This window comes from Enoplosus armatus, chromosome 1 (assembly GCF_043641665.1).
Source record: "Enoplosus armatus isolate fEnoArm2 chromosome 1, fEnoArm2.hap1, whole genome shotgun sequence".
NCBI lineage: Eukaryota > Metazoa > Chordata > Actinopteri > Centrarchiformes > Enoplosidae > Enoplosus > Enoplosus armatus.
In genome coordinates, this window is record NC_092180.1 from 29257139 (window position 1) to 29284302 (window position 27164).

Below are 27164 nucleotides of genomic sequence, written 5' to 3' on the forward strand. Positions count from 1 at the left end.
TTCTTTTATAATGTTTAAAACAGATCTAACAATATCTATAGAACTAACGTTGGTGTATCAATCTGGAGACTAAATAACTTTAACGATATTGAATTCAAAATAAGACAATATATTGAGATTCATTATAATGGTGAAGTCTCCCATTTAATGGTTTGGGAAAGGTCATTCAAGGGGAAATAATGGCTTCATTTACGAAAATGCAAATGACTTCAAGAAGAGCATAACACGAAATTAAGTGAACAAATAATTGATAAAAAAAGATCAAATCAGGAAAAAAAAAAACATCACCTAGATGAATCAAGGTGGATCAAGGGCTCAGAAACTTAATCCTAACCCTGAGAAGACAGCTTGTATATTATAAATTAAAGACAATACTGGTAACATATTAATAAAAAGGTCAGAAATAGTGCAAGATTTTGACAAATATTACCAAAAATGTAACAAAAAACTATGAAAACACAAGAAAACCACATAGAAAATAAAATAAAATAATTTGGAAACTGTCACTTTAGCAAAAGTGGGCAAACAGAAGATCAAAACAACTAATTAAGCCAATAACAGAATACTTGTCAGTTATTGGAAAAAGAGAAAAGTTATTAACAATACACAGATGGGATTCTGCAATTATCATGTTGTTTTGAATCTGGATCTTCGTGCTCCAGGAGATTGAGCCTCTCCTCTCATTTCTTTCTGCTGTGTGTGTGAATAGTGTGCTTGAGTTTTGGCGCTTGTGTGTTTGTGTAGTCTGTCCTCTCCCAGGTTTCCATGGTGGAGAGGAGGGCTTCGTATGGCTCCGGTTCTATCTGTTTGGTGACACCTGAGGTTGCTCCCGGATCCATTCTCCATATGTGTTTCAATCTATTTATAATTGTGTCATCATGATTGTCCATAATGTAATTGTATTATGTTGTCTATTTGATCTGGGTCTAAGGACAGAGGGTGTTGTATGCTGTAAAGATTGTATAGCTCTTTGAGGCAAATGTGTGATTTGTGATATTGGGCTATATAAATAAAAAAAAATTGACTACCAACTATATATATATAATCAACTTATCTAAAATAAGCAATGCATAAAATAAGTTGACATAAAAAACCTAAACAAACAAAACAAAATCCAAACAGGATATCCGGTTGTACCGGAAGACCAGCTGGTCCCATCCTAGTGAAATGTCCATTCTCTTTCTTACAATGCATTAGCAAAAAACCTTGACGTAATGTGTTACAAGGGCGTAGTTGTTCTACCGAGACCAGTCGCTGCACTGTTTCGTGTTGTAGAATAATATGGATTTAAATGTGGCGTTTTAGTTTACCTCTAATCCACATTAAGTCTGAGTTTTGTTGTTAGCTACCTGCCAGCCGGCTAGCGCGTTAGCTGCAGAGGCGAGAGACGGAGCCACCTGTCATCCAACACTACTCGTTAAAGTCTGTTAAAGTCTGTTAATGGGAAATAAATAGGACCTCAGGCCAGAAGAGAATTGTCTTTTTGTTTAAATAGAGGTTAATTAACCGGGTAACCCCGCGTCTAAATGCCCGAACAAGGCCCCAGGATGAATGGGTTTTCTCTCGGCGAACTATGCTGGCTGTTTTGTTGTCCGCCCTGTCCCAGTCGCATCGCGGCCAAGCTAGCTTTCCTCCCACCGGAGCCCACGTACTCGGTGCACACCGATGCTAACGGGGTAACTAGCTTACATTTAACTGAACGAGCGGACTGGCAGTACTCCCAGCGAGAGCTCGATGCAGTGGAAGTTTTTAGCACCAGAAGCAGCCGGGGTAACCGGGTCGGATGCATGTTTGTGCGTTGTGCTCCGAACAGTCGGTACACCCTGCTCTTTTCCCACGGTAACGCTGTGGACCTGGGACAGATGTGCAGTTTTTACATCGGTCTCGGCTCCAGGATCAACTGCAACGTGTTCTCCTACGATTACTCAGGCTACGGAGTTAGCACTGGCAAGCCTTCTGAGAAGAATCTGTATGCGGACATCGAGGCGGCCTGGCAGGTCCTGAGAAACAAGTGAGTAGGACCAAGGAGATTATTATGGATCAGCTTTAAGTCCGCAGTAGTTTGGTGAGCATGTAGTTAGCTAGCCCCATGCACATGCTCATACTGGTGAAGTTATACACTAAATTTGAGAGAATGCAGACTCCTTTTCTCATTTTTGACCAATTCTGTGACAGCCTAAAAAGTCAGCTGAATACATGGATGCCTTTGCCTTCCAAACATACAATCACTACATAAAGGTGTGCTATGGAAGCTGTCACATACATTAAGGTAATGTTAATGTGAAAAATTGTCTGAAGCTGTAAACAATTTTGAATCAATGAGAAGAACTTCATAAAGCACTGTCTCAGAAATCTTTCACACAGCAAGCATAGCTTCTTTCTTTCTGTGGTGTAGTACTGCCAAAACTTTTTTTGCACAGATAATTTTAAATTATTTCTTATTTGTGTGTTATATTTGTAATCATTCTTTTAACCAAGAAATAGGCTTAACCATAAAACAAGGTGTGGAACAAACAATTTAATCCCATTTTGGGGGCTGCACTCAGTCTTTCGGGTGAGAAAGTTTGGGAATCTCACAATTACATTTGATTCCAATTCAATTCAGAATTGATTCTTAATTTGAAACCGATTCTCTAAATAGAAAAGGGGGCAATATTTTCAGGCTCTTACTCAACTGAAATGCAATATTAAACATAACTGGCAGTGAAGCTAACTGGTCTTGGTGGTCACTGTCTGACCAAACTGAAAAATACAAAGAAAAGTCTGAGTACACAACTTTTTTAATTAAAACTGCATAAATTTGGATGTATGATACAGTCTTCTCTCTGTAGTGCAATTTACTGACCAACATCACTGGTTAAATGGTTTTTGTAAAAACCATTTAAAAGTTGGTGTGTGTGTGTGTTCTGGAGTAAGAGGGGAGAAGGGAAAATAAGGTAGAGCTTTCTCTGCTATGTTATTAAGGTTATGTCCACAGCTGTGGAGAACGGTATGCTGCAGCCACTAGTATTGGGGAAAACCATCTCTATTAAAAACACTGTGCGGGCACAGGGCTTTTGAAATGAAGGAGACTATGGACCTAGTTGTAATCTTTGCCTGTCCAGTGTTGGCACAGGTCAAGTGTTGTTGTGTGTGTTGGTTTGCTGGCTCTTTTGTTAGTGCTGGAATGCAATGCTCTGTGCTGCTTATGTTAGTCCTCTGGGTGATGAGGTGCAAGATATCCACAAAATACTCATTGCAAAGGCAATGAACAGCGACCTTCTTTTTCCCAAATTGCAAGGCACACTAGAGTATTCTTAGCAGACCTCAGTATTTGGTTTTACATGGTGCATTCAGGTGGTCCATATCAACTACTTTCCCTACTACTAAGTAGGGAAATATAATGTGACACGATTGTATTTAGCATATTACATATACTTGCCTGCTGAAAAGCCACTGCCAAGTGTAAATAAAGGAATCCAGCACAGGTTGTTACTGATAGATTAGTCTGACTCACCGGATGTAGGCTGTTGGTATAAGTCTGCCGCCTATTTCAGATGGAATTCTCCTCCTCTGCGTGTTACAGTTTTGCAATGGCACCGTCGCTGCATCCTGGGTTTAGCGCCGCCCAAGATGATTGTGATTAGTTTAAAGAAATACAAACAAGCCAGAGTGTTTTTAATTACCGTATACCAGAATTATAATGGGTTCAGCCAGACCTTTCTCCAGAGCTGGCACAGCGCTTAAACAAAGATTTATTTCAAAGGCCCACAGATGAGGGAATTTATGTAATTTGCATACTGCTGGAAATTAGTTTCAGGTGCATTAAAACAGGTTCTGCAACAAAAATAGAATCTTGTCCTTATTTTCTCATCTCTCAGACATTGCAGATATGAGGTGGTCTGATGCTCATCACATTGCCTCTGTTGTATAACTTTTTGATCGATTGAATTATTCTGAAGTTGTCATTGTCACCTTGCTGTCATATTATGATATATGCCAAAGGCTGATCATTACTTTGTGAGAAATTAAGCCGACCCATAGATTTTTTTCATTCTGAACATGCCTCAGCTTAATGTTCCATTTGACAGATAGTCTAAATGCCACTGAAAGGAAACCGAAAGTGTCCCTTCCAACCTAGCATTGAAATGAGACATTTAATTGTTCCTTGACCCTTTGGAGAGCAGCCTGCCCAAGCATAAAACCATGCTAGTCATTGGGCTCTCCTTAGGGCAGCTAAGCACCTGAGGATGAGGTTTATGTTTATTCAATATCTTTTTAATTACATTTTGTGGAAAATCATTAAGACTATGCCCTTAAACAGCAATTTAATTTCATAGTGGTAGTCCTAGTGCTCAGCCTTGAGGGCTCTGCTGAATTGGAGCTGCTAGAAAGACTTTGACGATAAAGATTTGTTTGTACAAAGATCAGTTGGCTCGACGTTTTGATAATTGCTAAGTTTGTTTATTGTACTTGTTCTTCCTCTTTGAAATTACATTTCCCCCCAGCAGGCTTTAAAGATACAGTCCCTTGTGTTGTAATACCCAGTAGTGCCCCCAAACCCCACGCAGTTTCTTCATGACCACAGTTTTTCAGAACATTACTGAAAGGTAGCTGGATGTAACGCAAGCATTGTCAGCATCAACTTGTGTAACCACGCTTTTGAGTGCTTATTTCTCCGACATTGTTGCTAAGGGCAGAGTCTGTCACTGTGTGTGTGTGTTGGTGCCACCCCTCGCATATATGACAGGCTCTGAGGGAGAGATAGACAAATGTCTTAATCTTATTGCAAATTGGAAACGGAGCTGGTGGATTTATTGGGTCAGCCTGATAATAACAAATTGCAATAATCCAGCCTAGAAGTAAAAGGTGCTTGGACTAGTTTATCTGCATCTGTTTGAGACAGGATGCGCTTGATTTTTGCAATGTTATGTAGGTGAAAAAAGGCTGTCTTTGAAGTTTTGTTTTATGTGGGAGGACATGTCCTGATCAAATATAACTCAGAGATTCCTCACGGTGGCACTGGAGGCCAGGACAATGCCATTGAGAGTAACTATATCTTTAGGTAATGTGTACTATAACTTCAGTTTTGTCTGAGTTACAGGTCATTCTGTCCTTAAGGCATGCTTGCAGTTTAGCTTACTGATTGGTTTTGTCTGACTTGATCAATAGATGTAATTGGGAATCGTCTGCATAACAATGAAAGTTTATGGGGTGTTTTCTAATAATATTGCCTGAAAGGAAGCATATATAAGGTGAATAGTATTGGTCCAAGCACAGAACCTTGTGGAACTCCGTGACTAACGTGGAGGATTCATCGTTAACATGTACCAAACTGAGATTAAACCAGTTTAGTGCGGTTCCTTCAATGCAAATTAAATGTTCCAGGCTTTGTAATAGTTGTGATGGTCAATTGTGTGGAATGCATCACTAAGATGTAACAAAGAAGTACAGAGACAAGTCCTTTGTCTGATGCAAGTAGAAGCCCTTTTAAAACCTAAACCTGGCTGTAAAGCGCAATGTTGCAGCTTTCAGAAACCGTTGTCTCTGACGTCATACTCTGTGTTAAAGGGTTAATAAAGACAGATTGATCATATCTAGTAAAGAAGTGCTAACTAAAGGATGGGGTCTAAGAGGGAAGTTGATGGCCTAGATGAAGAAATCGTTATAGTTATTTGGTGAAGGTCGATGGGAGAAAAGCAATCTAAATATGTATCAGGTTTTACAGCTGTTTCTAAGGTTCCTGTGTTTGAAGGTAAGGTACCATCTGAGGGCAGGAGGTGATGAATTCTGTCTCTAATAGTTAGAATTTTATCATTAAAGAAGCTCATGAAGTTGTTACTGCTGAGGGTTATAGGAATACATGGCTCAATAGAGCTGTGACTCTGTCAGCCTGGCTACAGTGCTGAAAAGAATGTATGTTTTAAGACTGTTTTTCCAAACTAAATGTGATTCTTCGTTTGGTGGAGTGCCATTTCCTTTCAAGTTTCTGCGCCATTTCCTTTCAAGTTTCTGCGCCATTTCATTTAATTTGTGGGTTTGGGGGTTCTTTCTTTGTTTTATTATCTTCTTTTTTAGAGGGGCAATCGCATTGAGCCTGCAGCACTATCAATAAGATGATCAATTTGGGAGGGACTAAGGTTTATGTACACTCCAATCGAATCTAATAATGAGATAAATACAGTACTAAGGCTATCATTTTCAACGTCCACATGAATATTAAAATCACCTACCATAATTACATGGAGCATGGTACACTATAATGAATAAAAGTGGCTTCAGTGTTTTCCAGGTTGGGTGTGAAAGACTAAGAACAAGGCTTTCCAATGAGTTATAATTTAGCTCAGGTTAAGGGTTAATACGCTTGAGTCAAAGATGGTTGCAGCTCCACCTCCTTAGCCGGTGCCTCGAGGAATGTGAGTATTAATATGACTGGGGGGAGTAGATTCATTTAGGCTAAAATATTCTTCATAACACAGCCAGGTTTCAGTCAGACAGAATAAATCAATCTCATTTTCTGATATTAAATCGTTTACTAATACAGCTTTAGATGACAGAGACCTGGGGCCATATTCACAAACATTTTGAGAATACTCTCAGAGAGCTCCTAACTTAGACTAAAAATGTCTAGCAAGGAGTCCTAGCTTGTGTGTGATTCAGGAAAGTTCTCAGAGCAACTGTGGTCAAGGAATTGACAGAAACTTTTACCTTAGTGAGGAGGTGTGATTGACCCTGTTGCTAGGTATGACACATTCTTTTAAAGGGTGTGATTGGTTGATCAAACAAAAATAAGGAAATAAAATAAATAAAAGCGCACTCTCAATGAAATCGATAGGCCTAATGTATGTAAATAAACCAGCGATCATGCAAACAACAATGGAAGCACTGTTGCATTTGTCCAGTTGCCAAATATCTTAGCGTTGTGATCACTTTCATTTCTGGCGTTATAGCGTGATTGCGTTGGGAGATGTGAGCGCATCTCTAATGAGATTGACCACAGACATTATCCCTGCACGAGCGAATTGGTAGCATTTCATGGACTCACTGTCATCAAACTCACCAAACCAGGACTCCTCCAGAAAGTCCGCCAATTATCTACAAAGCCCACATCATTTGCGGGACATCCACCTCGACAGCTAGCAGTTGAATGATGGCATGCGGTTATACATCATCTCTGGGCTTCTACTTAGGGCTATGCTTCCTTTCGGCCAGTCACCCAGCCTCCCTGGCTTCTTGGCTGCTCGGGACCTGCGGGGGGACAGCTAGCAGGATCTACAGTCGGTTCGCACCGGCTACTGGGGGCTGCCTAACTACAGCAGCTATAGGTTGTGTTTCCACGGTGCGGAACCATGCTTCCAATTCGCTGAGCCTCACCTCCATCTGACACACCGAGCAGGGCAGAGCAGGAAAGTGAGAGGGAGAGAGAGAAGCTGTGAGATTAGCAAGGTGTGAATTGTAGGCAGCAGTGCGGGTGTTAAAAGCATGATGGATGGATCTGTCAACCCACGGTTTCTGATTAGGGAAGGACCTAACCTTTACCACGCGGAAGATGGTGTTGGCTAGCGTTGCTATGAACCCTTTGACAACATGTCCCAGTCAGTGTCTCTCAGGGCGTTCTATAGTGTGGCCTCTGATTGGTCCTATCACCACTTTAGGATGCTGCCTTGTACTCATCCATTTTGGCGGACACAAAGCCTGAATTGTAGGCAGCAGTGCGGGTATAATTATTATTATGCTCCTTATTATTGAGGAGCATTCATTTACTAGTTATACTAATTTTTTTTCTAACTTATAATGCTTTGCATAGTCCTCTTAAATCTATTCCTAGTTTAAAAAAAAAAAGACCTAGATCAAGTTTCCTATAGCTTTAACATTTAATACGTGTTAGTGGGAATATATTTTCATAAAAAAGCTTAGGCGACAACACTCTGAAACTCATACAAACAGTTCTGACTTCCATACTGACAGTCGGGCCCAATCGTCGACTACAAAAGTCTTGTTAGATCATTTACTAGTACTGATTTGTTTTCAAACCATATTACATAATTACAGTAAAAAGAAGAAAATGTATCTCTCTCCAACTTTTCATTTGCTGTTTATCTCGTCTACAGCATACACACTGTCTTCCATGAGTGATACATTTAGCAGACTTTGTGAATTCAAATAATTCTATCTCTTAAAAGCATCCCAGAGAGCACCTGTGATGTTATGGTGTGTTGGGCTTACTCCTTCCTTACTTTTTGGGAGTAATGATGCGCTGTTGGCTGTGTTTTGTTAATGGTTGTATTTTCAGGCAGGGTTGTTCAAAATCAATTTGCACTGGGCTTCATGTCTCAGAATATGGATGTGGTTTTCATCCTTCATAATGTTGCCTCTGGCAACCCACCTGAATGCCTCAGGCATCAGTCTGAGCATACCCACCACCTAGGCCAATTTACTCATTCTAATCAAAAGTGATTTGTAATGCTGGTTGGCACTTCTCTCCTAAAGCCCTTTTTTACAATGGCCCCACAAGGCATTAATGATGCAGCATGATCCAAGCTGCATATGACGGCTATAATTTTTATCAGACATGATTGGTTCATGAGATTTTAAGCCTTTTTTTGAGACGGGGCTCAAAGAACGAAAATTATTTTCAGGATGAAACATTTTTGCATCTGTTCAGTCTGTTTTATTTGGCAGAGGGGATTGTTCCACAAAAGTCATGTGATACATTGCCTTTATCACATGCCATGTCTTTAGTTTCAAAAGCACTTGGGGGATTCATTATCTCCTGGGCATGCACCTATTCATTAACCCTTACTATGTCTTCCATTGAATGACTTATAAGCTGCATTTTTAACTTGGGAAATACTTCTCCTTTCATTTGGAGACTGTTCTACCATGTCTTTGACTGTGCCGGTCTTGATGTTTCCATGGAATTTCATCACAGTTTGCAAATGGAAACATTGCTCTCTGTCTATTTCTGTCTCTCTCCCTCTGTATCTCTATTTGTTTGGAAGTATCTTTCCATTGACAATCTCAGGTTTTTTTTAATCAAGTTTTTTCACTAAACATAGTGTTTCTGTTCCCCTTCATTCCAAATGATTCACTTCCTTGAACTGGAAGACCTCAGATTTATGCGTCAATTATCTCAGAGAAAAAGAGTCATGATTTCTTTTCTTTTAATCAAACAGGTTTTTGCTTCCTGGACTATTTGAGTCCCTAGTGTCTATCTTTCCACTTAAAAGAAATGGAGTTCCTTTTAGCTCCTTTTTTGAATTAACAGCCCCGTTAAAGCTTTACACATGCTCATTTGGCCTTCCGCTTTCAGATAACAAGGACCAAATGATTCTAGTTCCATGCAGCTGCGCAGCCATCAATATAAATTAATTTGCATCAGAGTATGTTAAACAGATGAGACAAACAGGTGTGTGTGGTCTGTTAGTTTACATTGACCATGAACCAAAGGTTCTGTGATCCCTGTTCACACATACAGACTCAAACACTGAAAATGCGACAGCATGTAATTTATTGTGAATGGAACTGGAAAAAGACTCTGCCGCTGTTCACTCAAAGGCTCAAATACGGCTAGTAGCACTACATGGGGGAAGTTGAAGAAGGTTCAAATTGGTCAAAAAGGTTGATTTATAACTAATTTGACACATACCTGATCAGTATTTTTCCTTTAGTATCTATGGATTATGAGCACGCATATGGACGAAATGTGATGCTGCACGGCCAGATGGCATTGTAAATATACCGTATTGACCCTAATGAAAGACAGTATGTTTTTCTGAAAATTATAATTATTCACAACATCAGATCCTTTTTGAATGAACAGTGACTCCTACAGGGAGCTTTGCTTGTTTGTAGCATTCATGTTGCTATGCTAGGGAGAGTCAGTTTCTAGTGTGTCTTCTCGAGTTAGTAAGCCTAAGTGTTTCGTTGGCCTAGTTTAACCTACAGGCGTTTCTGACTTTTTTCACAGGCCAAAATAATAAAATGCCTTTTTGTGTCTCATATACATGGAGTGGAATTACTAACGTACAGTAAATGGTAAATAAACTTCACTTATATAGCACTTTTCAACCTTAGTGGTTCCCAAAGTGCTTTACAGTTTGGTCTCATTCATCCTTTCACTCAGACATTCAAACACCGATGGTGACCGAGCTGCCATGCAAAGTGCTGGCCTCTATCGAACCCCCAACTTGGTCTGCCCTGCTCTACCTCCCGTGCGACAGTGTTAACCACTGCATCACCATGCCTACGGGAACAGGATTGCATATATAACATATTCCATCAACTGAGAATCTATATCGCTAATCTATATCGCTCACAGAGAATATCTTCAGGAAAATAATTAGTGAGAGGGTGGCGCTTTTTAGAGCAGATTTAAATCATCTTTGAATCCAAGAAAAGTTCAACACAGCAGATTGTGAAAACGTTGACAAACACAAACAGAACGGGGCTTGGATAAAAGCATTAATTCTTTCTCACCATAACTGTGGTTCTTTGATTCTGACAAATGTTTGTTGTTCCTGCAAAGCTTTTTCTTTTTGTGCAGTTTGTCATGTGGCTGAACACACACACTTGTCATTTCTGGACAGAACTTAAGGAGAAATTGGTTGGATCTGTGTGAAAGCAAATATGGCAGAATTGTTGTCATGTAAGAATGACAAAGGAACAGGGGCCAGGGAACTCCTTTCATGTTGTGCTGTCTTTCACATATATAAATAAATTGATTGTTGAGGCTTAACTGTTGAGGCTACAACATATGTAAACAACATTGCACTTTATTGTGTAGTGAGTAGGATCATGAGACTTTAAAGTCTTAACCCTTGTCCAAGGCTGCAACTAATCGATCGAATAATTGAGTAATCATTGCAGCTCTATCCTTGTCATTACAAGAACAACTGACACTGACTATCCATCTACTTGAGCTGAAAGTTTTTGACAGCCGTGATGCCCAGGTATAACTATAATCATCCTCAAAGTTGTGTAGTTAGTCCCCAGTAATAAGAATGTGCTGTCGTATGCATCAAAGTCCAGTGTTGTGTGAGTAAGCTGGCAGCCAGTGGGTACCATCCATGTGTGGGGCCATAATCAGCAATCAGGCCGACTACTCAGCCCAGTCGCTGCTTATCAGAGGCAGGATCTGTCAAGGCCAACAGATTAGTCACACCCAAGCTGTTATCTGAAGAGCCCTTATGATGGCATCACTTCATAGGACACATACAACCCAGCACCTCTTGTCCAAATCCTTTGTCATAGTTGTCTGTTAAGCAGGGTCTCATCTTCCTGTGTATGCGTGTTGTGGCAGAGGGCTGCTCAGCCTCTCTCTGTCAAAAGAGGTAGAGTGTGCTTAAACCTTCCTACCCAAATTGTGAGTTCTGTCAAGGGAACCTAGTTCTCTCTCATTCTTCCTGACAGGCCTGTTTTCTGTTAACGCTGCCGTTCACCCTGTAGTGCTTAAGAAGAGAAGGTGGTAAAAGCCACTATCCAGGTCACATATCTAACGATTCTCTACTTTGCTCCACCCAGTGCATACCTGATAGGAATGAGTTGCAGTTGTCTTGCGCAAGATGACAAGAGCCTTGACCAGAATTTGCGCCGCCTCCTGAGTGAGGATTGGACGTATCCTCCTGATATCATGGAGCATGAATCTGCAGGAGCAGGTTGTCGCAGCAATGTTGGTAGCGAATGACAGTTGATCATCCAGTGTCACACCCAGTTTCCTTGCAGTTCGAGCCAGGGACACTACACCACAACACAGGTATCTTAGGCTTGTGAGGGGTCTCCACAGGGGCAGTTAATTATTCTTTAATTTTCTGTACTTTTCAAGTAGTTGATTTTGCAACCCCAATATAAACACTGGGTCTAACCCCTTCACCCCAGTAGGAAAGTTGGATATGCCCCTGCTTATCCAAGAAGAGTCCAAGAAGAGAGACTGTCCAGAAGTGTATGCCATTATAATAAAATGTGCCAAGATAAGAAAGACATAAACAAGTTCTTGGGGTGATTTCAGGGAGGCAGTAGTATTACATTGGGAGGTTATCATGACAGGCTGTATGGCCATTCAGAACAGGTATAAGCACTTTGAGACATGGTCCAACAACACTTTGTATGACGAGTTCATTTTGTATAAATTAAAGCTACAGTAGGCAATACTATTGAATTATAATTTTGGTTGACATAATTAATTTTGAACATTGCATGTCACTAACAATATCTAATTGAGGGGCTCTTTTAAAAAAAAGCACCTACCCCTTTGTGTTTAGTTTTTTTAAAAACTGGACCAGGTCTGAATCAAACAACCAATCAGGGTAATCGGGCGTTCTGTGTTTTGATTCCTCTCTTCCAACTGTTCTGATTCACACGCCATTCCAGATGGTGGAACCTTATATAGAAGTACTTGCTTGTGCAGAGTCGATGTGATTGGCCAGTTACTTAATAGCCAACCTGGATTGGTTGTTTGTTTCAGTTTTTTAAAAGACTAAATACAAAGGGGTGGTTGCTCACAGACACACATTTTATTTTAAAGGAGCCCTTCAGTTATTAATAATTAACAATATTGTTAGTGGCATGCAATGGTCAAAATTCATTATTTCAACCAAAATTATAATTCAATAATATTGCCTACTGTATCTTAAATCAAATCAAATAGTATACTATATGCCTATAGCATATCACATCATCATTATCATATAATATTCCAGTTGGGAAATACAGCAAGAAATACACAACCAACATTTATAATTTTTGTAATTTTTGTTTTTTTGTTCCTTCATTAAATCTTTGGGAAAGAAAAATGGTCTACGTTGGTGGTTCGTTTCTAACTTGTTAATACTGCGTACTAACTTGTCAATCATAACCATTCATAACAATGAGTTCAACATTTGGAAAGTTTGCTGCAGCACGTCAGCCCTGTTTTAATATCCCGCCCCAGGTTGTGATTGGTTGATTACAGCAGTAGATACAAGGGAGACTGTTGATGGTACTCTCCTTGGAACAGCCAGCCTCCTTATAGAACCAACATCCTAGCCTTTCCTTATTCCATATTGAGATCTCAAATAGATAGGACACAGTAGACAAAGATGCCTGTGATATCTTGTGTATCTAGCTGTTGATTTGATGCAGATTAGACTGTGTTCCTGAAAAGAAGAAGCTTCTCTGTCTCTCGCTGGCGATTATCAAAGAGTATCATCTCCATCTTGATGCTGGAATAGTCTCATTACTGCTATACAAGACACATCTCCTTTTGCGCTCCCCTCACTCTCTTTATATCCGCCTATCTGTCTGATAGCTGTCTGAAATTTGTCAGAAACCAGTCTTTCCCACATTTCTGCTGCTTGTTATAGTATATACCTGCAGACAGCCACGGTGTTGCCATAGAGCTCTCATAATGTCATATTTGCACAGGCATGCGCAGCCTCTGTGGTTAGGCAAATATTGGCTGTTAAAGAAAAAAATGGATATCTATCTGAGTGCTCTCCACATCTGATATTAATGACACAATGCACAGTGTGTGTTAATATCATAGTTGACTACTGCATTGATCATGTGTGGTGAACCTTTTAACCTGAATTGTTTGTAATGCAACATTTAGATCAGATCCATACAAGTATACATCAGTAGTGTTTGCTCTATTACAGAGATTAGTGGTTAACCCACCCAGGTATATCTGGTACCTTCTTCCTGACCACAGCAGGGAGAAAAGGCAGTTATCCGGGTGGTTGGAATCCTTACTGGTTCTCCTAGCCTTATTCTTGCAGCGCCTGCTGTAAATACCTTTTAGGCTGGGTCGAGCTTTGCCTATTGAATGTTGAACTAAACTAACAACTCTTGGTGACACTCAGAAGAAAGAGACTGGAAATCTGGACCTACTTCACCTGCCATATACTACCTCATTATTTATTCTTTAAATGTTTCAGTGCAATACATATATAGTCATACACAACAGTGCAATACATACATATATATACACATACATTGTTATTGTATATATTTTTTTACTTTTATTTTTCACTTAAATACTGTAAATGTGTATATTTTTATTTTCTATTTCTTATTTTTATATTTTGTACATACTTTTAGCTCTAAATTCATGCTACTTTCTACGCGTGAATGGGAGCACCGGTACTGTACAATTTCCCCCCGGGGATCAATAAAGTATTTCTGATTCTGAAAGGGTGATAGGTGTGAAAGGTGCACCCACCAGGGTTCTAAAGTGCAAGAACTTTGCCCTAAAAGTAGATATATGTGAACTGGAAAAATAATTTTTGAGCACAACCTACTGTAACCCCGCTGCTAATTGTTCAAAACATAGTGGGACTGGCCATCGGGAGCACCAGGAGAAGTTCTGGTGGGCCGGTTGCTTAAAAACCGAGAGAGAGGGAGAGAGAGATGGTATGACCATTTCCTGACCTCTTGCGTCTCTGAGGGTATGAGTCGTAGTTTGTGTACATAAATACATTTGACCTCAGTAATTGGGCCTCATGATTGCTCTTCCCAAATGCGGGCAGTGATTCCGCTCTGTAGCCGTATTTGAATGGTGTGTAGCAGTGATCTAGAGTGTTTATTCCCCTTTTGGCGCAGTCAATATGTCGATGGAAGTCCGGCATAACCCTCTTAAGGTTAGGTTGAAGTCTCCAGCAACAATGTGTGCAGCATAAAGATTACCGTTCTGTGAGTAGTTTAAGTCCCTGTAAAGATCTGACAGAGTAGTATTTGCCAGTGGTGGGATGTAGACCACTGTGATAATGACAGATGTAAATTTCCTTGTTAGAAAGTGCGGCCTGCATTTGATTGACAAGAACCCCTGATCAGGTGAGCAGGAATGGGATAGCATTTTAATATTCCCACTGTCACACCAATCTTTGTTCACCATAAAGCACACGCCTCCTCCTTTTTTCTTGATGGAGTCCTCTGTTCCCTCAGATGGATATACAGAAAAAGAGTCTCCTGGTTTAATGGTATTCCAGAATTTAGCAAAGAATATGATATTATCAGAAATAGCCATTACATTCACAACAGACATTATATTTTGTGATAACTGCAGTTATGGTAATAATGGCAAACTGCTGGTAAGTTACATCTGACATTTAAATCTGAAGATATCAGATAGCGTCTAAATTATCCTGTTGACAGCTGTCTCACTTCGGCTGCTGAGCAGTTTCACAGCCTTAAGGTGGGTTTGCATCCATCTGTTCGTATGTACATTGTCAATTTGTGCAAAAACAAATTCGGAAAAACCTCGAAATATTTTGAAGAAGTCTCATTTAATTACGTCATCTCTTTGCACTTCCTTCTTCTGCAATGGCTTAATGGCACCAATTGGAGAATTAGCGGCACCAGCTGTTTATCTTGATGAACCACTTGCTAATATTGGCATAATGGTAGTGGATAGAAATGCACAATGTTTTTATTCTTATTTTTAATTGCTGTTACAGTATGGTGCTGTCTTGTTTCTTCTATGTAAAAACACTTTACATATTAAAATAGCTGGTCTGTGTTGTTGTACAGGTATGGTGTAACACCTGAGAACATCATCCTGTATGGTCAAAGCATCGGCACTGTGCCCACTATCGACCTGGCTGCTCGGTATGAGTGCGCGGCTGTCATCCTACACTCACCACTCATGTCAGGGCTACGGGTGGCCTTCCCTGATACACGGAAGACCTACTGCTTTGATGCCTTCCCCAGGTGAGTCTCCCCCACACACAGCATTATACATGCACACCACAGTAACAGTTACCTGGGCAACTAGCAACCATATTTTAAAATCCAGTTGCCACTAGGGATGGGTATCGTTAAGATTTTAGCGGTACTATCCGGTACGTTAACTGTTTATTTGACAGGACAGTAGAGAGACAGGAAAGTAGAGTGGCTGCTTGTACACATAACATACCTGAGGTGGATGGGACAATGAGAGCTGAACATCAAGCTAGGCAGTCGAAAAACTGTGCATTTATCTGCCTGTATGTATGCTAGATGTTTTCAAAGATTGCTCATGTTTCTGCCCTTTCGTGCGAAAGACTGCACTTGTGGCAAAGAGCATTGTCAGCCTCAACTTGCGTAATTGGACTTTTGAACGTTTTGTTCTCCGCCATTGACACTTAGAGCAGGGTCTCTCACTCTCTCTCTCTGCGTGTCTGTGTCTGTGTCTGTCTGTCTGTCTGTCTGTCTGTCTGTCTGTCTGTCTGTCTGTCTGTCTGTGTGTGTGTGTGTGTGTGTGTGTGTGTGTGTGTGTGTGTGTGTGTGTGTGTGTGTGTGTGTGTGTGTGTGTGTGTGTGTGTGTGTGTGTGTGTGTGTGTGTGTGTCCTGCCCCTGACACGCTCCGAGGGAGAGATATCTCTTCTGGATTGGGAATGGTGAAAACGCATCACAGACAAATGTCTCAATCTTATTGCAATTTACAAATGGAGTTGGTGAGATGGGTGCAAGACAATGTAGCAATGTTATGCAGCCTCAATAAAAAGGAAATCAATTTTAATGAATCTCTCCAATACCAGGAGCAGAACCGATAATGTCAGAGCTTATCAATACTACAGTAATTTAGCCTCAGGGCCCGTTTAATACTGGGTTTCAGTACACATCCCTAGTTGCCACTTGAGGCTATAGCTGTCACCATCTTTTGTTGTGTACAGTAGGGGTGTAATGGTACACAAAATTCACGGTTTGGTGTATAACTTGGTTTTGGGTTCACGGTTCGGTACAGCAGGGAAAACTAGAAAAATAGTAAAAAAAATGTAGAAAATAGTATTTTTGTCATTTATTTTAAATATTGTAAACATTCAACAGTTCACAACAATTCTTACTATAATAGTTAAAGCACTCAAATACTGGCACATTGTCTAATAAAGAATATAAATAAAACAAATATCAGTAATGCTCCATCGTAGGCCAGGCTATTACTCCTCCTCACCGGACTGTTGGTGTCCTGCCACAGTTGTGCTGTGGATTATCCTGTGGATACTCTTGGGGTGCACATCACTTCTCCTTCCCCCGGACACCTGGCTCTTGGTCACAAGCTAACACTAGATTTGTGCTAGCGCTCACCAAACGGACCATGCCGCCGCTGTACTCCACTTCAGATCCCCACAGCCTTAATAACCACCTGTGTCCTGACTGCATGGACATCCTCAAAGAAGCTGGAATACTTCGGACAGGCCATCCCCGACACAGTACTTGTTAAGGACTGCCTCCCAGCTATCTCCTCCCTCATCACAGAAATCATTAGGGTTCGGTATTTGGTCCTTTCCTGTTCATCCTCTATAAGCTCACCCTTGGCAACATCATTCACCATCATGATGTCCAGCTCTACATCTCCACTAAATCCGTCACCACTGCAACCCACTCCAATCTGACCAACTACCTCACTGAAATCAAATCATGGATGCAAGCCAACTTCCTCATGCTCAACTGTGATAAATCAGACATGATCATCATTGGTCCCAAATCCCTCACCAAAACTACTCACAACCTCTGCCTCACCATCGATAACTCCAATCTGTCTCCCTCCCCACACATCCGCAACCTCTGAGTCATTTTCGACAGCAACCTCTCCTTTGAACACCATGTCAATCAAATCAGCAGAACTGCCCTTTTCCAAAAACAAAGCTTGTCTGCCGCCAAAACTTGGATTCATGCATTCATCACATCCAGATTTGACTACTGCAGCAGCATTCTTTATGGCACATCATCCAAAGTCCTAAATAAGCTCCAGTATATCCAGAACTCTGCTGCTCGCCTGCTTACCCAGTCCCGCTCCCGTGACCACATCACCCCTGTCCTCCAGAACCTCCACTGGCTCCCTGTCCAACAACGGATCAGATTCAAAGTCCTTCTCCTCACTCATAAAGCTCCACCACCACACTCCTTCCCGCAGCCTGCACTCCTCTGATGCCAACCTCCTGTCTCCACCTCTCAGGACCAAGCACCGGACCTGGATCGACAAAGCCTTCTCCATAGCTGCCCCCTCCCTCTGGAACTCTCTCCCCAAACACATTCGAGACCAAACTGCCCACGTTCAAATCACTTATCAAAACTCACCTTTTCAGAACTGCTTTTGATATGTGATTTTGTGTTTTATATTTTTAGTATGTTGCTTTTATCACTGTTTTAACTTATGTAAAGTATAAAGTGTCTTTGAGTACCATGAAAATATAAATAAATTTATTTATTATTATAACCAACTTGGACAGTATCCCCTTCTTCATCACAACCTCCAGATGGTCCAGCTCAACTCCTCCAATCACTGAGGCCTTTCTAACTAGCTTGTTGAGCTTTTTAGCGTCTCTCACCCATAACAGATAGTGCTGGTCACCACAGACTGGTAGTAATGATCTTACAGCACTGCAGTCTTAAATGTATATATTTTTTTCTTTTTTCATCTTCTTTTTTTTCCAAAGTCGATTTTATCTTTATTTATTTTATCCTACACACATACACAACAACGAACCTGAAAGGTTGAAAGACCACAACAGGACAAAACCACCACAGGAACAACCACAAGAGGACCAGCAGAAACCAGACCTCCCCAACCACCATCTGATACTGAAGCAGCTGAACAAAAGAGTGCAGACATCATCAAAGCTGCCTCAGAGGTTCACGCTTTTCTTGTAGCTGACTAATCAACATGGAGAAAATACAGATCAACATATGATCATCTTGGCGTAGATCTTACTGTATCATGGATCATTTGATAGCCAAGCCTTCAGGTTAGTTCTGTAATTCCCATGTTTCTTAGTTTTCTTGCTTCATTTACAAGAAGTTATTTTTGCTTGCACGGTTTATTCCTCTTTTCTTGCTGCACAACGATCTGACAGATTTTATTGTTAATTTTTATTGTTATTGTTTATTGTTACTTGTTTATCCTGTCATTTATTCAGATTCTCCCCACCAAGCTATGACCCAACACAAAGTGCACCGATTATCCTTGTTTGAGAACTGTTACTATATATGTTACTATATTCATATGCACCCCTGACTTCCATGCAAGTGTGTGACAGTGATTTGTGATAACATTAAAAACAGACTTTTGTGATGGTGTTAAATAACTCCTATACATGGGCACCAATTTGCAATTACGGAATTTATTGCCCACATGCCTAACATCTTTAAATATACAGAGGTTTCTGTGGAACTGCTGCGCAGTTAAATCAGTCTTCCTGTAGATGGCCCACCTTATCGCTCCTGCTTAGGAGTCAGTAAAGGGGGCATGCCGTTACTGCATATTAAGTGTTGTCAAAGTAGAATATTGGGTGGATTGATCATTTTAATCATTCACATCAGTTAAACCAACTGTAAAATTAGTGATAATAAAACAGTAGATGCTAGACAACCTCATTTGATCAATGTCACACCCACTTTCTTTGGAGGAAAGCAGCAATTCACATCTATGCAGTTCAGTTGCTCAGTGCTGTGGTAGTAAAGCAAGCATCAAACTGGAACACAGCATGTAACAGGTCTACAAAAAGCTGCATACCTTAACTGCAATTTGATGTCAGAATACTGCAGCCTTATCTGGCATAATTATTCGTCCTAGCCATGTGTGTCTTACGCCAAGTGCAGTTTATGCAAACTGACTAGTGAGTGCATGTGTTTGTCTTAAAACTACTGTACATGTTGAGAAATCTTGCACACAGCTCTATGTGGAACTCCTCTTCTTTTCTGTCACAAACTGGAAGTGGCATTGTGAGTGTAGTTGTAGAGGTACCATGCCACCTCACTGGGTTCATAATTTAGTCACACCAGGGATCATCTGTAGGCTTCAGGGAAGTTGGCATGAGCATGATAGGTACCGTTTAAGGAAATGCTATCAAACCCTGTTAGTATCTGCAAGCCAAATGTCTGCACTCCTCTAACAGAGTTTTCTCTGTGTAGCTGTGAGTTCACATTCATACAAATTAGATCATGTGCATGTGTGACAGCCACGTCTGCCATAATTAAGTCTGTATACCCCAGCTGTGAAGTGAACAGTAATAGTTTTATTCCATCTGGAATGAAATTAGCTCACAATGATTTCCCTGCGTTAATCTTCCTACTAACCTCTATGTGAGTGGCAGGGCACCATAGGGGCTTAGCTGCTACACCTAGTTATGGGTGAGGATGATTAGTAAGGAATTTGTATGCATGGCACGGACTGGAGCTTTGTACAATTCCATCCAGGCCAGAAGACAGAGCTGATCATCATTTATGTAACTCAAGTGTGCGTGTGTTATACACGGGCACATTTACACATCCAAGTTATTGTCTTTGGAACAACACACAATGTTTCTCACTGGCTTTTCTATGCATTTTGGACTCATTTTGGAATTTGGAATCTTAACAAAAAGGTACACTTGGATGATGTGCAGTGCGCATTGTCATACATTGCCACAGTGTTTTTTTTATATTACTGGGGGGTGCTGAAATTTTACACATAGTGGCTTTAATATGTTGCTATTGTCACATCCTGGGTTTTATGGGTAATTTTAGACTTCCATGGTTAGATTGGAGGTGTTTTTCAATCTGTGTTCTTGTCTGTTCTTGTGGACTTTTAAACACCATCTGTCACGCCCAAGTAGTGGCCCAATTCAAAGTCCATGTTTACAGTGCAAGTGCCATGAAGTCTTCTTGCTCTGCCTATTTTAGCTAACTTATGAATGTACTTGGGGTGGTATCTAGGGGTGTTGCGGTTTCAAATCTAAATCAAAAATCAACGGAAATGAACATGAACGATTTCGAACTTCAAAAAAATCAAAATCAAAATCAGGATCGCTGATTCTCCTCAGTATAATTGTTTTCTCTCCACCCCTGCCACGCGTCAGAAGAAAAGAAAAAAAAAAACAACACTTCAAAGACGACACGAGTAGCGTATTGGTAGCCTGCAGCTGCACTTTTCGAGACACCCAGGGACACACACAGGGAAGTGGTCAGACAGTACAAGAGTGTATAGTAATAATATAGTTCAGATAACGGTCATATTAGAGTCCAACTGAACAGGTGATGACAGCAAGATGATGTCAACACTGTTGTGCCAATTACAAATTGAGCATACTGTGTTCCTCCTGTTTGAGATAAAATTCCCAAAACTCCCAAGAATGTGAGTTGAGTTTGCCGCACTCTGTATTAAGAAAGGCCTTCTGTTTCACTGTTTTCCTCCACAATGAGTCAAAATAGTCCATATAATAAATTTGTTAGAATAATGGTAGTCAGTCCAATCCAATAAGCCCTTGAAAGATTATCAAGGTTTGACCCATTCTCTTCTTGGTAGCCCATTGTCACATCTTAACGTTGTCTGTCTTTTGTACTTACCCTTAATCTCTTTCCCCTCCATAGTATTGACAAGGTGTCCAAGGTGGCATCCCCGGTGCTGGTGATCCATGGTACGGAGGACGAGGTGATCGACTTCTCCCACGGCCTGGCCATGTACGAGCGCTGCCCCCGTGCCGTCGAGCCCCTGTGGGTGGAGGGAGCCGGCCACAACGACATTGAACTGTATGCCCAGTACCTGGAGAGACTCAAGCAGTTCATCTCCTTTGAGCTTCCCACCTCATGAGGGGAGCTCAGCACTCAGGCCAGGGTTCATCTCAACACACTCAAGAAGCCTCCTCTTTATCATCTCCCAACTTCCTCTCCCTTAGAAGAGGGCAAGATTGGAGTAAACTGATCACACTGTTCTCCCCAATCATTGGGGCCATTTCAGGGTGGGAATGTGTAGTGGACTGGAAGAGGAGGTGGTTTTAGATTGTTGAGGTGCAGCCGAAGGTGAGGCCAGGCGTGAAGCTTAGGCTTAACATTTAGTGTCCCTAACCTGTCTGGTGCTCCGACTTGTGGACACAGTTTGCCAATGAACCTGGGCCTAGATGGTGTTTGCACTCGCTGCTCAATCTGGATTCATTTCCCACTCCAGCTCTCAACCTCCTTCCCTTAATTTACCCTACTCTGTCTCCCCCGCATTTTCTGTGTCAATGTCTCTCACTGTGAACTTAAGTCTACCGCATTTCCTTATTCTTCCCTCTGTTTCTCCCATGATCCCTGCTTTTCTGTTGACAGAGATTCTTTGCAATGTTCAAGCTTGATTTTTGTATTCTTTTATACCAGGTGAAGAAGTATCGATTTTGCACCTCGAGATACAATTGAAGTTTTTTACTTTTTCTGTATTTTTAAGTTACCATTCAGGGTTGATTAAACAATTGCACTTTTAATGTGCAGATATTTTCAGGTAATGATTTTTTCTGTGCTTGGATATGTATATGTTGATTTATTTTGTTATTGGCATTCCATGTTTTTCTTAATTGCGAGTAGAATGGGTTTTTTTTTCTTTCTTTTTTTTTTGTGGGTGTGTGTGTTTAAAAGCTGTTAACCAGAGTGTGCTCCTGCACATCTGGGCTTTGTAGCTGTGATATTTGTAGTCCTGGTGCATGCTACTCTCTCATACAGAGAGCTGATAACACCAAACTTCATTGAGGAATCTAGCAATTTACAATATGCCTTGCTCATTGGCAAACACACATACAATTCTGGGAGAAAATTACTCAAATCCTTGAATTCTTTGGAATAATACTTTGAACACTTGGACCTAAATGATTTCTAAAATGCCTCAATAGGTTAATAGGTAAACTTATTTTATCCGCCTATGTTGCAGAATACAAACACATCTTGACATCCCAGCACCTGGTGAGGAAAAAGTTATATTGCTCCATAACTCACAATCTAATTAGGACGGTCATTTTGTGTATGCATCAAAATTCTCACTTATCGCATCTATAAATTGTGTCACACCAGGTGCGTACCTTTGCCACTAAGCAACGCTGCAAAGAATATCCCAAATGTTGGGTAATACAGAAGCTTACCTCAATAGAATAGAGAACAGCAGGTATCAGGGCTATGCTTTTGTTAACTGAAGATCATGAGGTAATAAGACTTGACAGCTGTTTCAAACAGAAACACACTTGACTCAGTACTGTAAACTGATGCCAGGGAGCATGGTGCTGGGTTTATCTGCAGACAGAAGACACTGAACTGTGAACTCTGCTCCATGTGGAGGTATTCATGGAGAACTTGCTGTCACTGGGTTTGGGTGTGTACTTAATTTATCATTTCGCACTGCAAATAAAGCCTTATGTTCGTAGACATTTCACCCAGTCCTGTCAACCACAGCAGGGCTCTCGTGGTTTTCGGGGGGACTGATAACTGCTGCTATTCATCAGACAAATTAATCAGTCAATTTGAAAGCCAGTTTGGGTTATACTGGAATGACAGCAAGGTACTAAAACCAAATTCAGCCTGACCAATGTCATCCCCCTTTGTCAGCCATGTGTTCCTGCCTGCTGTAGGAGAGGAATCAGCCAGGGATGCCCTCTTTTACCAACACTGTTGTCTGCGCAGAGCTCTGTGATAGTTTGCTCTTATCCCAGCTCCAACTCCAAAGACATCCACAAAGGGGAAATGGAATGCTGTGGAAGTAAGCAACGCATGCAAATCACCTCTCATAGTTGTAGACATTTCAACTGTTTGAATCATTTTTCCTTTTACCCCTGCAAATGAAAAACATGAAGCAAAACACTAAAAAATTCATCTTAACACTAAAAGTTGAAGTTAAACAATCACATTGAGGTAAAACACTAAGAAATAAGTGAAACACTATCACATTGAAGTAAATGCTGAAAATGTTTTCAGAGAAGGATTGTGTTTGAGGGATATTTGCATAGCAACTTGTGATGATCGTTTGATTGATCCGTGTATTGCTGTGAAGTGTTTTGTCAGTTGGGTATTAGTATTTTCTGATTAGCTAATGGGCCATTGTTTTGGGATAACAGGCCCTTGATCATCTCTAGTGTATTTCCTCTAGCTCCTGTTTTTAACGGAAATGAAGACCTTGCTTTAGTCCTGATTATTGTTTTGATACTGACATTTTTACGAGGTTTTCCAGTCTAAATGTTGATAGATTTACACTGTCTCTGAAGCTGGTTTGTACGATAATCCTCTGTAATGTATACTTCAATAACTTCTCTATACATATTAGCCCTTACACAGGGCAGTCTAGTCTCATTGATTTTAACACTGGAATTACGATATGCAAATGAAAGGCAGATGAAGCTTGTAGAATCCGATTTTGGTAATAGTGTGTAACATGAAATAAGCCTTAAACATGCCGTGAAACAGATTGTCATACATGTGGTGGTTGTTGCAAGATAGCAGCACAATGGATGTTTTAATGCTCATAATGGAATAAAGGATGCATGGAAGTGTGTGTCTGCCGTTATTGTATCTCTGTTATGTGAGAGATTAAAGGCCTGTATTATGACTGTCACTCCTATTAGGCTTCTTTTTAAATTCAATTCAATTCAATTCAATTTTATTTATATAGCGCCAAATCACAACAAAAGTCATCTCATGACACTTTACAAAATAGAGCAGGTCTAGACCGACTCTTTATAATGTCATTACAGAGACCCAACAGTTCCCAAAAGATTAGTCCACCCTAATTTTGAATAAAAAAATGTACTTAGGGCTGGTTATAGTACTTGCTGATGCTGTCATTGGTCTTCTCTAAAACCAGCGTTGTTAAACGTTCAAAATCCAAAAGGAAGTAGTTGTAATTCAGTATATTCCCTAAGTAAACAGATTGTTTGTCTTCACTGTGAGGAGAGCTGGATATCGGTTAAATCAAGTGTGATATGGGTGTTTCTGTCCCAATACCAAACAACACTTACCTTACTTTGAGAAAATACCAACTTTGTTTTTTATTAACAAAGAAGCAAAATATCCAAAATGTTAAATGTTATCTAAACATAAGCAGTTGTACAAGAGCTTTGGTAAACTAGAATTTTCTTTTTCTTTTTTTTTTTAAATTATGTTTCATTATGTTTTTGGGTTCGTCCATCCATCCTTCCCATTTTCTTCAACGCGACATCTCAGCCTTGAGGGAATTTCTTCAAATTTGAGACAAGCCTAGCTAATCTTGATCGTGAGTGATTGAGTGAGTTTCAAATACAGTTCATGTAAAAATGGTTGCAGTTTCAGTTCATTGAAGTCTCAAAAGCATTTGATAGTGTTGATTATAAAATCCTACATAACAAACTACAGTCTTTAAGTCTAGATATAGCACTCAATTACACAATTCCATGCTCACCTTACAGCAGACTGTCGCTGCTAATGGTGCTGAATCAAGTCCTCTTACCTTCAGTAACGGAGTGTCACAGGGGTCTATTCATAGCCCATTACTATTTATAGTATACATAAATAACATTATTCTTCTTAATCAGTACTTCAACGTACATGTTTATTCATATGATACAGTTTCATTAGCCCTGGGCTCCACTCCAACCCAGGCTCTGACTCATCTTCAGTCTGCCTTTTATCCTTTCCAGTTATGATTTTTTAATCATATACGTGTTTTAAATGCCAATAAGAACAAGTGCATGGTATTCTCCACCCCCACCAGTGTTTCTGACTATTCTGCGATTGAAATTTAAATCGCACCCATAACAATCTTGCTGAGTCATACAAATACTTCGGAATTTGGCTTGACAGCTTGTCAATCAAGATTCATATGCAAAATTAAAAACTAGGCTTTCTGTATGGAATTAAAGGCTTTCTGTCTTTCCTAAACCATGAAACTAAATTTCAGCCAACTTGATTACAAGGATATTCTGTACTGCCAGGCTGTGCCATCATTACTTCAGCAGTTAAACCCTGTTTATCATGGTGCATTGCGCTTCATCACTAATGACAGATTTGTACTAATTATTGCACTGTGTCACAAAGTTGGATAGACTCCTTTTTTTTGGTCCATCGGGAGTCTGACAATGTTATCAGTGGAGTACTCTTTTAACCAAAGGGTCAAATGACTGTGTAACGTGAAAGGTGTTGTTTGTAGTGACTAACCCACATTATGACCAACTCTGCAGTTCTCCTCAGCTGTACAGAGCCTTTTAGCTTCTTTCAGTTCATTGTTTTGGTTTAGAGCCACAACTTTGCGGTTTTGGTTCAGTCTCTCCTCTTTCATTAACAGGACTGCCAGCTTTTCAATTTAGTTTGGAGTGTGATTCGGTATTGGTGAAGTTGGTGCATTTTATGAGTAGGCCGCAGGGGTCTGAGTCATTACTCCTCAACCCTTAGGAGTTTTGTTTAAAAAAGTACATGTATAGATGAAAAGCCAAGTCAATAATCATGGTCAGTGATGAATTAGTATGGTTGATCTGCATACTTGCCAACCTACAGACATCATAGCCTAAATCACAAGAACAAACCTAACCAGGGTATCTTCCCCCAGAAAATGGTTCAATTCAGAGACTGTTTTCCTGCATTCAGTGAATTTATGGAGTAATTTCGTTTCAGAAATGTGGAGTCAGGAGGACAGAGGGAAGGAGGCATTGAAAAATGGCGCTCTCAGTAGAATCTGGAAGGTTAAATATATGAGCATATTTTAAGAAGTCACACACTATCAAAAGTGTTAGTTTTTATTGGTGTTCAAGTCCAGTGTCTAGTACTCTTTATTATAAGAGGAGTACATTATGATGACATTTTCACTGTAACTCAAAATAAATGTCTCTTTTACTCCCTTTTAAAAAAAACACAGCATCTCATTGTCTTAGATTTAATGGCCTATATAGGAACATAATTCTTCATACCTTCATGTATCCATACATACTAAGTTCTGTTGGTTTATTTTTTCTAACGCAAAACTGACTCACAGCAAGGAGTGGGTCCACTTGATTACTATCCCGGCGTACGCTGGTGTCGCATCAGCTGGGCCGAGTGGATTCACGCTGTCACAAACGTGTGACAAGGAGGGAGTCCACAAGAGATTTACTTAAAACAAGGGTCATTTATAAAAACCAAGGTCAACACAAATTAAACCAGCCATGTCAGCAATGCAAGCAGTGCATGGATATGTGCTGTGGAGGTGCTGAAGTTGCAAACCAAAAGATGATGATGCAAGACCAGGAGAGAAGTTTATCGGAATGAATGAGTGAATAACCCAAAAACCAGATACCAAGCAACACCAAGGTGCTGCTGCAGCAGGATGGAGAGAGCTGAACAAGAGGGCCTGCCTATCAGATGATTAGTCAAGAGGGGTCAACAGGAAACAACAAATAAAACAGGATGTAACAGGACATCCTAGAATCAGAATCAGAATCAGAATCAGAAACTGTTTATTGCCAAGTAACATACATTACAAGGAATTTGCTGTGGTCTGAAGGTGCTATTGT

The 27164-nt window shown here is 40.4% G+C and overlaps 1 protein-coding gene across 1 annotated transcript; it reads left to right on the top strand.

Moving 5' to 3' along the window:
- Nucleotides 1-1526: 1526 nt before the first annotated feature.
- abhd17c (abhydrolase domain containing 17C, depalmitoylase) lies at nucleotides 1527-21517 on the top strand. The gene is made up of 3 exons (XM_070907264.1): nucleotides 1527-2011; nucleotides 15484-15663; nucleotides 21283-21517. Exons 1-3 carry the CDS (start codon nucleotides 1527-1529, stop codon nucleotides 21500-21502), a joined length of 885 nt encoding a protein of 294 aa, XP_070763365.1. The 3' UTR covers nucleotides 21503-21517.
- Nucleotides 21518-27164: the final 5647 nt, after the last annotated feature.